This window comes from Ambystoma mexicanum, chromosome 14, assembly GCF_040938575.1.
Source record: "Ambystoma mexicanum isolate Mex_15411 chromosome 14, UKY_AmexF1_1, whole genome shotgun sequence".
Lineage (NCBI taxonomy): Eukaryota > Metazoa > Chordata > Amphibia > Caudata > Ambystomatidae > Ambystoma > Ambystoma mexicanum.
In genome coordinates, this window is record NC_090940.1 from 168,462,456 (window position 1) to 168,478,826 (window position 16,371).

Sequence of the window (16,371 nt, forward strand, 5' to 3'; positions counted from 1 at the left end):
GACTCGGGTACGGTTTTTTTTTCCCCATCTACCCCACTCCCCCGCAAACTATCCCCTCCCCGCCCTCCCAACCCCACTCACATTTTTTTTCTTCTTTTCTTGGGAGCGAACACGCTGGAAACACTTCTGTTCCCAGCGCGTCCGGACAGGGAAAACGGACTATGTTTTCCCTTTCAAGGTGGGCATTTTTTTTTTTTTCACTTTTTTTTTCGGTTTCAAAACGCAGCAAAAACAGAAGAAAATGCCATTAGTACCCTGGTCTAATGGGCCGGGGTACTAATGGCTATAAGACCCTCGGCGGCGGGCCAATACCGCCCACGGTAATGCCCGCAGGGCTTTGTTAAGGCCCTCGCTATGCTCAGCACTGTAACTACGGCCCCGGGGGCATTACCTGGGGCGGTATTGGCCCGCCATCTCGGGTCTTATTGCCACAATATGACACGAGCGGCAGTGGCAATACCAACTCAGGTAATGCCCCCGGGCCCATAGTTATAGGCCCGAGCGAAGCCCCACATCTGCTCTGGGGTATGTCAGCCAATCACAAGTGCCCATTCTCTATGCAGTTTGCTTCAGAGTGCAAAGCAAATCAAGCGATAAGCGCCCTAAAGGGTCACTGATCACCAATTGAGGAGGGTTATCATGTCTTGCTAACGAACCTGACCGAAGTACGGGTACTTTTTGCTAGTAGTGAATAAACATGCACTTTGGGGGGGTCTCTGACTTGGTAGGTATGTGCGATGTTGCTACCTGAAGGAGAAGTGTAAATAAATACTCAATAACCACGGTATACCATCACTTTGCCAGCAGGCTGTTATACGACTGCAAAATGTTTACCAGGACATCCCTAGCTTGACAATGTTTTTATACAAGGTTAAATTCATCTGGCTATGATGGAGTACATTTCTGAGGCTGATAAAGCAAAGCCTCTTTTGTAAAAGTGTCAAGTTCTTAATGAACTGCTACATGGTTTCACTTTTACAGCAGCTGCTTTCTTAAATGTGGACTTTAATTATTATTTTTTTTTTTTTTTACAAACCAGCAAAAAAAATGTGATCTAGAAACAAGAGCTTACGATTGGGTTTCTTTGACTTCCAGGTTCTATCACTCAACAATATTACAAGTAAAATGTAAAGCAGAAGCCAGTTTCATAAAAAGACCGCAAATATTATTGCTTAGAGATCTGGCAGAAAGATATTTTTAACCTAGACATACAGCACCAACAAACTTGTCATGCCTGTTCGCAGTCTTGCTAGATACACCCAGCTTATCTTTTAATTTCCTCCTGTCATTTAGGCAAATACCTAGTTAAAATCTTTGTGATGTTCCAAGCCAACATTCCTGCAGAGTCAAACCAAGAGTAGCCCCCTTAATGCGAGTTAACAATACTTAATTTATAACTCTTGCAATATTTTCCTTACATATATATATAGCAAATTACTTATATACATAGTCTGTCATGGCTATCAACTGAGTGGCAACACTGCCTGTATAAGTGTACCACAATACAGGGTGGTTAGTGGGAGAAACCTGAGGGTAGTCTCCCATGTAGACCCAAGAGTCCTCTATTAAAAGGTGGCCAGGGGAGGACCATCGCTCTTGGATCGCATCCCTCGGGGTGGACGAGCGAGTGAGGATCACCTGGGTAAGAGAGTCTGAGGTTGTGCCCATGGGAAAAGCCCATTTGAGATGCAGGAACCCTAAGGTGACGATATGCAGGGAGGAAGAAGTCTCTGAAGCCTTCAAGGGGATATACAGGTCCCACGGTCCCTGATCCAGGAGAGAGGCGGAACCAGAAAAGAAGCAGTCAGGGAGGAGGGTCAGATGAGTCAAAAGCATGGCTTGGACCTCAACACCGATTTACCTTCCCCCATTTCAGACCATAGGGTATGTTGTCAAGACCAGTACTTTCATGAAAGCGTTCCAGGGGTAGGAAGTAACCCAACAAAAGGGTAATCCCCAGTTGTATACAACAGGGCCAGGGGATTCCCCTCTTTAAATCATCCTATGATTATTCAGCCTATAAATATCAATTTCTGTATGGTCCCGTTTTCCCCCTCCCCATTTCCAACATGTACTGGGATGAGGAACAGGCAACCGAGAGGTAGAGAAATTACCTGTGTTTGTTTGTTTGTTTGTTTTATTTATTTATTAAGCGCTCCACACCCTAGGGTATCTGGGCACATTACAAGACATCTTGGAATCACAGTTTGTTACCTACAGGCAGGAAAGGTACACTGAAGCGAATCTCAATACAGTTTGAACAGAAAAAAGTTTAAAAACTAAAACAAAAAAAAACAAGAGCAAGTCACATAACAGTAGTTGCTCAATAAAAGTTGTCATAGGACAAGTGCATATTCAGGCAGGGACAGAGAGGCACAGTCCGCTACTCTAGATATTCCGCAGAGGGGTATCATTCATATATAGCCATTTTTTTGTATTGAATCTAAAGCTTTGGAAAGGCTGATCAGTACGTAAATGTATGGGGAGAGCGTTCCAGGCTTGGGTGGCTTGGACAGGGAAGCTGATGCCACCCTCCATCCGAACAACATGCCCTTCTAGCCCACACAGCACTTATCTCTTCGCATTATCATCATACCTATATGGCCGCTCTAGTGCCAGCCTGCAATGATTTTACGTTTGCTGCCCTATATTGATGTAATTAGTGCTGTCCTGTAACAATCTCACTACTGTTGCCCTGTAGTGGCTTATTGCTTCTCTACTGCTGCCCTGCAATGTTTTTACGTTTGCTGCCCTGCATTGATGTAATCAGTGCTGATCTGTAACAATCTCACTACTGTTGCCTTGTAGCGCCTTATTGCATCTCCAGTGCTGCCCCACAATGATGTCACTTTTATTGCCCTATATCGCTTTGACTACTGCTACTTTGTAATGATCGCTTTGAGCGGCCCCAGTAACACCCCTTGCTCTCACACGCATGCCCCCCTGTGTAACTGTACTGTGAAATAAGTGGTCGTGCATAAGACAATATTACTTGAGCCTGTTTCAGCGATCTGATGCCAATAGATCGGCTGGCCGTCTGCATGCATGTTTTCTAACTTTGCATACTTAACCACATCTCACTAGCCTGCCATTTATTAGCCACCCAGCGGCATCTCCTCCTCCCAGATGTACGACTTTCCCAAGCAGATACATGTTAGAATTTGTCTAACTTTCTTAATGGTAAACCAATAGAGGTTCACCAGATTACAACATAGCATGTATACTGCGAAGCCCTCTCGGCTACTCATTGATCTCTACTAATTTTAAGCCTCTTCTACACTGCAGAGATTAGGTGTAGTCAGCCTGAGGATATACAACCCGTTCAGAATATGAATTCTTGCTTATTTACATCAATTAAACCAACAAAATGTCTCCCACCCTTAAAACCTAACCATCATAAACTACAGATCAAACCAACCTTATTCCTCCCAAGCCTTGAACTCTGCTGTAGTAGCCCTCCTACTCGCCAATCCAATAAAACTATTTCAACTGGTATTTCTACTCCTAGCCAGTGGATTAAACTATTCGCTAGCAAACCAACTGCGAATCAGCACTGCCATGGCGACCATAGAAACAACAGACTAGGCTCAAGACTATCCAGAGAATCCTTATCACCAAGACCCAGCTATAAATCCAAACTTACAATGCCAGCTGCCTTACCCCGAAGAGAAAGTTTGCTTACCACCTCGTCTTAAGAAAACCGCCCTTAAACATACCCCAGTAACGCAATCACCGTCTCCTACCGCCAACTCTTCTCAGATCATAAATCCTAATAAGAATATAAATAAAGTCTTCACCACCATATCCCAAGATACAAACACTCATATTAAGGCTGCCTTAATCAATGCTAGATCCATCATGCGCATGCCACAGATATAGCAGACATTATTAACAAGGGTGATCTAGACTTCCTAGCTATCTCAGTGACATTGCTGCATGCTACTGCAGGTTCATCACTCCTCTTGGCCATTCCGAACTCCTACACTATTGTAAGAGCCGATAGAGAACTAATTAAAAGGAAGAGGAGTTGCCTTCATTGCCAAGACTAGCCTTGCACTCAGAGTAACAACTACACCCACTCTCAAATCCTGCGAACTTCTAACAGTTAAGTTAGCCACCTCTAAAAACAGTTTGTTAACTCTTCACCTAATCTACAGACCACCGGGTCCCATTGGGTCCTTCGAGGAGGATATCATTGCCTTACTCTCAGACAAAACTAAACCTACATCTCAAATAGTACTGTTAGGTGACTTCAACTTAGGCTTCCAGGATCCAAATGACCATGCAGCCAAAACCATCGCTGAATAAGGACCATGTGAGTAAGAAGGCATGGAAAAGAAGCGGAAACAAGGAACGTAATTGTTCCCAGTTCTCCTGAAACAGAACAATGGGGTCAAGAAATAAATACAGGATATGAATTGTGTGGACTGGATATACACAGATCTCGTGATTGATGAAAGGCAGATATGCGTAATGTTGCAGGGCTTTACACTGAGCACCTCTCTCACATTTGCATAGTCTCCAGCAATACTGGAGAACTGGAAAGAGGGGATAGGTTAGGTGGGAGTGTGGGTAAACACAAGAGAGCTTTCCTGCTCCGTTGGTGCACGCATTTGGGAAGTACCTGGGTACTGTGTGCAGGGCTGTTTATAGCTGATCTGGGTCGAGTGCGTAAAGGCATTTGGGTTAAGATGGGAGCCTCTCGGGCCCGTAGTGCTAATGTGCATTGATCAGGTCGGTGGAATGTAATATTGCCTTTAATTGGTATAACGCATGCAGGTGGCACAAATAGATTGGCTCGCAAACCAGGATATTTCAGGCACTCCCAAACTGAGAGCCCATTAGCTCTCTGATGCTGAATGTACAAAGCACCTGGCTGACCCCTCTACCTATGTACATATTCTAACCACTATAAATGTATAACCAAGTAGTGTTTAAATACACACCGTCTCCCTTCTCTTAATTGCTACTGCTTCTTTGGAATGCTACACTACCCCCCCTATTCGGAATATGTGCATAGAGCATTGGTATGTTAATGCTATTACACCAAAGTAACCTCAAGTTATTCTGCCTTGTCCCCGATGCCATCACACACAAGCTACGGTTCCACCTTACTGGGGGGGGTCACCCGCCGTCTTTAAATCCCCCTGCGTAAACTCAGCTTCAGCCTACCCAGGTTTCGCCACACTTTCCGTCTCTAAGCCCCATTATCCATGGATGGCGACCTCACCCCTTATCATTATTGCCCCGAATGCCCTTTCACAGGTTGCAGACACCCATCCTTACCCCAAGCGGCCATACATTCTATCTGCAACGGCAGTTTCTCCAGGATAGGCACGGGGTCGAAGGCATCGTGCATGTTGGTGTAGGACTGAGAGTTCAGCAGGGAAGGGGACCAAGAAAGACTGCCTCAGAGATCAGCTGCTTCCTCCTTTTGCCGATTCCGCCCTCCCGAGGCCAGAAAAGCGATCATAAGAGTCACTATCACAAAAACCAACAGGCCATAAACACTGAAAAGGGACTTGTCGTTCAGGATGTCAAAACAAACAGCTGCGCTATGGAAACAGCCGAGGGACTATGCATTTACCTCATGGACACAAAAGAAGCAATAAAGACCCTCACATTTAAAATAAAAGCATGAACTACAAATGTGGTGGTAGTACGATACATAATGGCAGAAAGGAGACACCGAAGACGTCAAGGCTCGCGACATGTATCTATGGAATCGCTGCATTCATTATGGTCGGAACAGGCTTCACCGCGACATTAATGTACATTTATTAGTAACGATTTTGGTCATTTTAAAATTGCGGTTTCATAAAAAGTTTTGTTTTCAAACGTATTATATTTTAAAATAAGCAAAGGAGGACGTACAGTAAACTAAACAGTCAATGTTTCATAACACTAAACAAAACTAGTCATACACTAATTGTTGGGTGGCTGGGGGCAGCATCAGCACTAGAACCTAGCCAGATTTAATAAACAGAAACGGAGATATTCGTGATTCTATGTCAAGACTCAGAGGCTCAGATTATGCTCTTACTTCTCTTTACTAACTCGAGCAGCAACCATATAACTAGATAAACATGGAAAACAATAATAAAACTACAAAGTCCAACAGAACCCAGCAATTTTGTAGTTCGTTTTCCATAGGTTAAACAAAACCACGTGATCCACTCTTCCAATCAGTGTCACTTCTCCCTTATAACATCCCATAACTCTGAAGTCCTTCCTCTTTCTTTGCTGCTCGAGCAGCTGAGATAAGTACCTTTCATCTTACTATTGTTTGAATGTTGTTCGGGGTATATATGTGTGTTTAACCTAATACGCGCAACCGATTACGAGCGCGTGGAACGTTGGCGGAGCATATCCGCGGGGAAGACGCGACGGGACCTTTGTTCCGGCGTCGCTTCCCTCGTTAGGAGGCACTGTGGGCACGGAAGTTCGCAACGGCGCGACGGGACCTCGGGAGTTCCGGCGCCGTTGCGAACTTACGCGTCAGTGAAAGGAGACAGAGCACCAGGCTCCTCACAGTTTATAAAGCTACTTTTGATCCCTGATCGTTACGGAGCTCCGACACCCGGGACACAGCCGTGTGTACAGTGGGGAATCACCGGCTCCTTTACTAGCAGTGCACGCCACCTAGTGGCTGAAGCTGGTACCGCAGGCAAGGGAATCCTGCTCAGACAGAGAGCTGCAAGTCAGCCCAAATACATTATTCCCTTATTCTGCCACTGGGGAGGAGGTGAGAGAGGCTTAGACCTCCACTTGACGGGCTCAGTCCCAGGTAAGACTGCTGTTATAGGAGGGCTCGCCTAGCTTCACAATACAGATATTGACGGGGGCAGCCCAAGCAAACTGCACAAGGCACCTTCACAGTGTACAGAGGCGGTGAAAACATGAGCGACTACACCGACGACTCTGACAGCCCTCATGTCAGTGGGCGCCGTATGAGCAAAGCAGTTCAAATGCTGCAGAGTGCCGAAAGGCCCCGGGAAGAGAGGGGCATTTTGCGAAGCTTGGCGGCTTTGTCCCAGGGCAAAGCGCGCAAAAAGAGAGGGGGAAGTAGACATAAAACCCGCACGGGCCGTAGCGCCCAGACCCCCCCGGGTTCACCCCACAGATCGGGGAAAAGGAAGGCGAGATCCCGCGACAGACGGAGCACTAGCTCGAGCGAGTCGGACGACGACTACTGCAAGAGCAGCTCTAGGTCTGAATTTTACACCTCAGAAGACCAATCCTCCCCGGAAGAGGAGGAGAGCCAACCTAAAAAGAAAGGCAGGAGGGAACAGGAAGATCTTCTCAGGGAGGAGTTCGATCCCGATGAGCTTATTCACCCTAGGTCCAATGAATGGGACCCTCCAGAGAAGATCGCGGAATACCTTAAACGGCGCCTGCGGGCATCTTTAAGTAGACAAGCCAGATCTAAATTGAAGGCAGAGTGCCCAAGGCCGAGAGTCCCGGACAGGGTAGCAGAGACCCCGGAAATTGATGAGAGAATCCTGACGTTCCTGGGCCGGTATGGCAGGGACGTGAAGAGGGGCATCGACAGATCCTGGCGGTCCTGTCAGGACAAGGTGCTGGACATGCTAGGACCGGTCACCAAGATCTGGCAACTGGCCGAGGAGGCGAAGGCCAAGAAGGAGCCCATTTACCCAGGCATTATATCTGGCTGGGCTCAGAGGATTATCTGCCTGCTCGGTAACGCAAATACAGCGTTGGCGACCGAAAGGAGAAGGTCGATCCTAATGAAACTGGACTCCAGACTAGGGGAGATGGCGACATCCGAGCAGGCCACAGCCGCGAAGGGCAAGCTCTTTGGGGACTTGTTTATCAAGGACATGGCGAAATTCGCCAGTACTTATGTATCGATGGACAGGGCCCAATCTTCCCTGAAGAAGATTTTCGGTCGAAGAGTTTTCGACAAGGCTGGAGGAGGAAGGGGCCGCTCGTCCAGCCGTGGCCAATACAGAGGCTACTACAAGGACAGAAATTGGAGACAAGAAGACCGAAGGTCCAACCCCTTCTTCCCTTCTAGGGGAAGAGGCAGGGGTAGAGGTTGGAGGAACAACGGAAGACAACAACACCAGAGTCCCTCAGGTGAGAGATGTGAAAGTGATAGAAAGGTCAAATGCAAGTATTCCTCCAGTAGGGGGGAGAGTGAAACTGTATGTAGAAATATGGGAAGAGTTGTCTTCAGACGCTTGGATAAGGCAGACCGTAAGAGGGTTTCAGTTAGAATTCTGGCGAGAACCATATCAGGTGGTACGGCCAAGAAGGATACATTTCAGCAGAGAAGACAAGGTCCTGCTAGACAAGGAGGTGGAATTGCTAAAGGCAAAGAATGCAATCGGTCCAGCTTCAGAGGGACCAGGGGGTTTTATAAGCGATCTGTTTTTGGTCAAGAAGAGACACAAGGTCAGACCAGTGATAAACCTGAGGAGTTTGAATTTCTTTCTAGTGTACAGGCATTTCAAAATGGAAGGCATCCATCTTCTAAGGGATGTTCTCCAACAAGGAGACTGGCTAGCAAGGATAGACCTCAGGGATGCGTATTTAACGATTCCTATCCGGCCAGAGCAGACAAAACTTCTCCAGTTCCTTTGGAAGGGACAGAAGTGGGAATTCAAATGTCTCCCCTTCGGGCTAGCGTCAGCGCCATGGTGTTTCACCAAACTCTTGAAACCAGTAGTGACACACCTGAGAGAGCAGGGGATCAGGCTGATTATTTACCTGGACGACATATGTTTAATGTGCCAGGACAAAGAAGTTCTAGTTCGGCAGGTCCTGTTAACCACGGGGTTATTACAACAGCTGGGGTTCCTGATAAATTGGGAGAAGTCACAGTTAGAACCAGCTCAGGATATGGCATTTCTGGGGTTCAGCTTGGAGACAATGCAGGGCATTCTCAAATTACCCCTAGCCAAAGTCAATTCAGTCAAGAGGGAGATCAAGGTCATGATAGCGAAGCAAGAAGTTTCCCTGAGGGAAATAGCGAGGCTTATAGGACGTCTGTCATCATCGATACAGGCGATATTTCCAGGCCCCCTGCATTACGGGGCGTTGCAGAGGTTGAAGATCAACCATCTCAGAAGAGGGTTTACTTACTAACAGAAAGTGAGGCTATCACAAGAAGCGAGACTGGAGCTAGAATGGTGGTTCTGCCACATGGAAGCCTCGAATGGCCGGGCGATATTTGGCTCATCCCCGGACCTGGTGATAGAGTCCGACGCCAGCCGCCGGGGATGGGGAGCCAGATGTGGGGATCAGTCGACAGGGGGGAGATGGTCGAGACAGGAACTGGGTCTCCACATCAATTGCCTGGAGCTTCTAGCGGGCTCCTTCGCGATTCAGTGCTGGACACAGAAAGGTGCGAAATCGTCCATTCTCTTGAAGATGGACAACGTTTCGGCAGTCAGATATATAAATCGACTGGGCGGAACAAGGTCACAGAAGCTGACGGAGATGGCCAAGGAGTTTTGGCAGATCTGTCTCCAGAAGGGAATAAGCGTGAGAGCAGAACATTTACCGGGGGAGCTCAATCTGGTAGCAGATTGGAACTCAAGATACCTGAGGGACTCCAGCGACTGGCAGCTGGACGACTCAGTATTCCAGGAATTAATGCGCCGCAGGGGTACCTGTCAGACGGATCTCTTTGCTTCCAGGCTGAACAGGAAGCTCTCCAGATTTTACAGTTGGAGACCGGATCCGGAAGCGACAGCGACGGACGCTTTTCTCCAGGTCTGGGGACCAGCAAGGGAATACGGGTTTCCCTCTTTCTCCTTGATAGCACGCACAGTTGCGCAGGTCAGACGTCAGCTAGCAACAGTGATTCTGATAACACCAGACTGGAGAGGCCAAGCTTGGTTTCCGGACCTTCTGGAACTGTCGTTCGAAGCCCCTATTCGGCTGCCAGCCAAGGAGGATATACTGCTAAATCCGGCAGGAGAGATTCATCCATTGGTCAGGTCAGGGAGCTTGAGTCTTCTGGCTTGGACGATTTCAGGCAGAACTGGTCTAAGCCAGGACTTTCAGGCACAGCTCAGGAATTCATCAGGGAGTCTTGGGCTCCAGCGACAGGCAAGGCATATAGAGTGGCATGGCATAGATGGAGTAATTGGTGTCTGGAGAGACAGGTTGATCCCGTATATACAGATGTAATACACATAGTGAATTTTTTGGCAGCGCAAGCAGCACAGGCAAAGGCCTACAGGAGCATTAATAATTATAGGTCGGCGATTTCAGCAGGCCATGCGTACATAGACAATAAGCCTGTAGGCGAGCATCCCTTGGTGTGTAGGCTTCTGAAAGGCATTAGGTGTATGACACCCCCAGCTCCCAAATACTCTCGTTTGTGGGATGTGAGTATAGTTTTAAGGATGTTTCAAAGTTGGCCGGACAATGAATTCTTGTCTCGGAAAGCACTGTGGGCTAAGTTAACTACCCTTCTGTGTCTTATTTCTTGTAAAAGGGTCTCGGACGTGAGGGCTTTAGAAGCGAACAGAAAGTCCTTTTCACCTTCAGGGGTAATATTTTTCATAGCGAGGAGAACTAAGACGAATATTAAGTCTGTGGAATACATGGCCTTCCCGGACAAGCCTAAGTTGTGCCCAGTTAGGTGTTTGAAAGTGTACGAGCGAAAAGCAAATGAAGTGAGACCCGCGGGAGTAAACCAACTACTGATAGCGATTAGGAAACCTTTTAGAGCAGTAGCATCAGCCACCTTAGCTAGATGGGTCAGGTGGTGCATGGCCGAGGCAGGAATAGACGTACAACAGTTCGGGGCACATTCTACACTGGGTGCTATGGCATCGTCCGCCTTTCTGGCAGGGGCTCGTCTGGAAGATGTCCTAAAGGCGGCAGACTGGTCTAATGAGGAGACCTTTAAGAATTTCTATTTTAGACCAGTGGAGCGAGTAGCATCGTTGGTGGTAGGTAAGCTTTAAACGAGCATAATCTGAGCCTCCGAGTCTTGACATAGAATACAGATTTTCCACACATTCGTTACAGAAAGTCATGATTCTATTAAAGACTCGGAGGCGAAAGATTATTCCACCCAATTTCAATCGCTACGATATAAGTAATTTTTATCATGTTGTAAATAATGCAATTTTGTTGGAAATATGCAATTTCGTCTTGAGTTATAATGGTATTGCTATGCGATTGCCCACCCGTCCATGAGGGGATTTCTAACGGCTTATGTTTGTTTCAGGAGCGGAACAGAAAACGACAACTTGAAAAGATTGGCTGGAACAAGTCGCCTACCGGTTGGGGCGCGAGTTTGTCAGTGCAGCGAAAGAAAGAGGAAGGACTTCAGAGTTATGGGATGTTATAAGGGAGAAGTGACACTGATTGGAAGAGTGGATCACGTGGTTTTGTTTAACCTATGGAAAACGAACTACAAAATTGCTGGGTTCTGTTGGACTTTGTAGTTTTATTATTGTTTTCCATGTTTATCTTGTAATATGGTTGCTGCTCGAGTTAGTAAAGAGAAGTAAGAGCATAATCTTTCGCCTCCGAGTCTTTAATAGAATCATGACTTTCTGTAACGAATGTGTGGAAAATCTGTATTCTATGCCAAGACCAGAGGCTCTGATTATGCTTCTGTTTCATATGTACTACTCAAGCAGCAAGAAAAAAATAATAATATGATATGATTTCATTTCTTCTTAATATTTATTGTGTTTAAACTGTTTTTGTTGATAGAGTTTTGGCGCGCACCTGATGTGGGTGTTGGCAGAGCATATACGCATAGCTCTCAACCATTTGCGTTGCAAAGGCGGGTGAAAACACCCAATTTTGTTTTTGGCGGGTGAGACGCTCATTGGAATGAATGGGCGTGCAGGAGGCTTGACGGGTGAGTTGAGAGCTATGTATCCGCACTAGTGGGGACAGAGGTCGTTGCGGACACGATGGAGCCGCTACTCAGGCGACCGCAACAACACTGTGAACCCCATAGAGGGCAGCATGGTTACGGAAGAAGGAGCGCAACAGGACTGCGTAGTTCTGGAACTTCCTTCGTTCCGGTGACCGCACAGTGAAGGCTGAAGAAAGGTCGTACGAGCAGTTACTCCCTTGGTGGATTAAAGATACTAAGAGCGAGAGAACGCTTATGATTTAAAGATCGCTGTAATATCAGCAGCAAGATCGCAACCATTGAGTACTATAGAACACCGCCCCCGCAGGCCACAGAGAGCCACTGTAGCTCTCATCTCTTGAAAGGCACAGTCCCAGCTAAACCCTGATAATATATATATATATATATATATATATATATATATATATATATATATATATATACACAAGCCAGGTTGACTTAGAACAAGTCATATATATCAAAATCTCACAGGGATTAACCCATTAAAACCTGGCAATATTACAATGCCCAGTGTCTGTGCTAACATTAGTTCCTCCAGTGATGAGGGTAAGAACGGTATTAGCCAAAAGAGAAACCACACGGAAATGACTCAGGTCCTACAGAAAGCCCTGAGAGCCTTGTTGGGACAAGGACCTAAACAAATTGCTCTGATGGAGGATTGGCTCAAGTTCTCACAGGGGCTAGAAGAAATCAAAAGGTATTAAAGCACATAGTAAAAGGGGCAGAAAAACAGCCAGCAGGGCAGATGAGACCCATAATCCCCGGGCACACCACCAAAAAAGTAGGGTGATAAAAGAAGGAAAGTGAGAGCCAAAGCAGGGCCTAGCAGGTGGCAGGATGGATCATCAATACCTCAGAAGAGGAGGATGACGGTTGGGAGGATGATTACTTGGAAGAGGAAGTCTATTCAATATCATCCTCAGAGGAAGAAGGCCGTAAAGCACTGAAGAAAAATAAAGTTGATACTGAAGAGAACAGGGCAGGCGATGACTTCGACCTGGAAGCATTGATACATCCCCGATCTTCTGAATGTGAACTGCCGAAAAATATAGCAGCATATCTTAAAAAACACCTGAGGTCACCGGCGCGAAAGAAGAGAGAAGTAAAATGAAGGCAGAATGTCTTAGACCACACCTAACTGAAGGAGCCGCTGCGACTCCTGAGATAGATGAAAATGTTTTCACATTTATGGGAAAATATGTAAAAGATGTGAGGAAAGGTCTGGATATGTCCTGGCGCTCATGCCAGGACAATATGTTGGACATGGAAGGACCACTCACTAAAATATTACAGATGGGCAAAGAGGCCAGATAATAGAGCGAACCGGTGGACTGATGGTACTTTTTGGGTGGGCCCAGAGGGCCATTTGTATGCTGGGTAATGCAAACTGCACTATTACCACAGAGAGGAGGAGATCACTACTGGTGAAAATAGACCCAAAACTGAGCGAATAAGCCTCCTCTGAGACACCGACTGCAACAAAGGGGAATCTCTTTGGAGATTCGTTCATTAAAGAGCTAACAAAATTAGCAAATTCCTATGCAGCGCTGCATAAGGCACAAGCATCTCTCAAGAGAGTGTTCGGAAGACATATTTTCAGGGGGGCCAGCAGAGGAAGAGGTCGCTCTGTCGGCCGCTGCCCATTCAACAGGCCTTACAATGATAGGACACATTGGAGAGATCAAGAAGCCCAGAGACAGACCCGTTCTTCCACTCCAGGGGCAGAGGAAGGGGCAGAGGCTCGCGACATGGAGATCGTCAACAGAATTCCAAAGGTGAGAGCAATCGACTTGCGCTTAGTTACCCCAACAGTAGCGGGGAGACTAGCAGAGCACATAGAAAACTGGCAAGTTATATCCATAGGTACCTGGGTTCTAGAGACGGTTCAGGGTTTCCACATAGATTTCCACATGATACCACACCAGAGAAATCCCCTAAGGAGTCTATGTCTAAACAAAGAAGACATGAAGTTGTTAGAGGACGAACTGAGAGGGCTGGGAAGCAAAAATGATATAAGACAGGTAACATACTCCACTGCAGGGTAAATAAGCAATATGTTCCTAGTGAAGGGGAAGCACAAGGTGAGACCAGTCATACATCTGAAGGGTTTGAACGATTTTGTAGTATACAGACACTTCAAAATAGAAGGGATTCACCTTCTAAGGGACACGTTAATTCAAGGCGACTGGCTCGCAAGCATAGATCGAAAAGATGAATATCTGACAGTGCCCATAGCGGCAGAACAACATAAATTCCTAAGATTTATCTCGGGAGAATCAACATGGGAGTATGAATGCCTACCCTTGGGTCTGGCATCCGCACCATGGTGTTTCACCAAAATAATGAAACCAGTGGTGACCCACCTCAGGGGTCAGAGGTTAATACTCATAATATATCTAGACAGTATATGCATAATGTGCCAGGACAGGGAGACACTCCGAACGCAGGTGCAGATGACAGTGAGTGTACTGCAGAATCTGGGTTTCCTAATAAATTGGGAGGAATCAGAATACAACCAGGACAAAGAATGGAATTTCTGGGTTTCATAGTAGACTCGATTCAAGGATCTCTCAGCTTACCGATTGCCATGGTGAACAACATCAAGAAACAGATAAGACATACTTTAGCAAGGAGAGAGATGTCTCTGAGGGACATTGCGAGATTAGTAGGATGATTAGCATCATCAATTCAAGCTATATTCCAGAGGCCGCTACATTCCAGAGCCCTACAAAGATTAAATATCAGACACCTCAGGAGGGGTTCATCTTACAAATCAAGCATTACTATCTCCCAAGAGGTAAGGCAGAAGCTAGAATGGTGGCTGCATCAAATGGATGCATGAAACGAGAGAGCCATATTTGGCTCGTCCCCGGACTTGGTCATCAAATCCGACGCCAGCAGATGGGGCTGGGGAGCCCCATGCTCGAACCTGTCAACAGGGACAGGTGGTCGGAACAAGAGACAGCTCTACACATCAACTGTCTATAATTACTAGCAGGGTCCATCACAGTGAAATGCTGTACTCAAGAGAGTGCACAATGTTGTGTACTTCTCAGGATGTACAACATTTTAGCAGTCAGATATATGAACAGACTGGGAGGGACGAGGTCCAGACTATTGGCAAAAAAGGCAAAGGAATTTTGGGAACTCTGCCTTTAGAGACAAGTGTCAGTGACAGCAGAGTACCTACCAGGCCATCAGAATGAAGTGGCCGACTGGAACTCCAGATATCTCAGGACGCCAGCGACTGGAAGCTGGACGAAGAAGTATTCTGAGAATTGATGATTTGGTGGGGCCCATGCCAAGTCGATCGATCTCTTTCCATCAAGGTTGAACAGCCAACTACCTTGTTTTTTTCAGCTGGAGACGGGACCCAGGAGCAACAGATGCTTTTCTCCAAGCATGGGGTCAACAAACGAATTATGTGGTCCCCCCCCTTCTCCATGATTGCAAGAACGCTAGCCCAGCTGAGGAGGCAGAAAGCATCCCTTGTTCTGATTACGCCGGACTAAAGGGGCCAGGTGTGGTTCCCCAGCCTCCTGGAAATATCATATCACGAACAGTGGCTCTACCCAGGTACAAGTTCATAGTACAGGACCCCAGAGGCCTTAGCCATCCACTAGTAAGAACAGGTAAACTCAATCTGATCGCATTGGCGATTTCAGGGGAGCTTGGGCTAGGCCAGGATTGTTGAATGAGACTGAGCTCATCATTAATGAATCATGGGCAACAGGAACACACAAATCTGCATGGGCTAACTAGAATAGCTGGTGTGTGGAGGGTGACATACATCCTGATGGAACAGATGTGGTCCATGTAGCCAATTTCCTAGCCCAGATGGCAGCCCAGGGGAAGGCATATAGGACCATCAATACGGCAAAGGTCCGCAATATCAGCAGGGCACCCGGGATTGAAGGGGTCACTATAGGTGAACACCCCTTGATTTGCAGACTCTTAAGAGGAGTGAACATGTCTAGACCCCTAAGGGAAAATATACTCAACTATGGGATGTTGACACAGTATTGAAACTCTTTTTATCATGGCCGGACAACCAGGAGTTATCCAGAAAGGCCATTTCAGCCAAACTATCCATGCTTCTATGTCTGTTCTCATGTAAGAGATCTTCGGACGTTAGAGCGTTAGCGATCAACAGGAAAAGTATATCACCGAATGGGGTGACCTTCCTCATAACGAGAAGGACCAAGACAGTATTGAAAATTATATCACACAACTCTTTTACAGGACAGCCCAAATTATACCAGATTAGATGCCTAACAGCATACAAAGATATGACGAGGGAAGTGAGACCACCAGGGGTATGCCAATTGTTAATAGAACTATGCAAACCATACAAAGCGGTAACACTGGCAACAATATCCAGATGGCTGAGATGGGTGATGTTACAAACAGGCATCGACATAGTGAGGCACGGTGCTCATTCAGTGAGGGGATCGATGGCCACCAAAGCCTTCAACATAGGAGTCATAATAGAA

The 16,371-nt window shown here is 46.6% G+C and overlaps 1 protein-coding gene across 2 annotated transcripts in view; it reads right to left on the bottom strand.

The window, feature by feature from the left end:
* The window catches only part of VPS39 (VPS39 subunit of HOPS complex), a 682,603-nt gene extending 677,106 nt beyond the window's left edge, over positions 1-5,497 (bottom strand). For both annotated transcript variants that reach the window (XM_069638818.1, XM_069638817.1), the window contains exon 1: positions 5,287-5,497. In XM_069638818.1, coding sequence (XP_069494919.1) covers positions 5,287-5,359 — 73 coding nt within the window. In that variant the 5' untranslated portion in view covers positions 5,360-5,497. The remainder of the gene's footprint in view (positions 1-5,286) is intronic.
* Between the last annotated feature and the right edge of the window lie 10,874 nt (positions 5,498-16,371).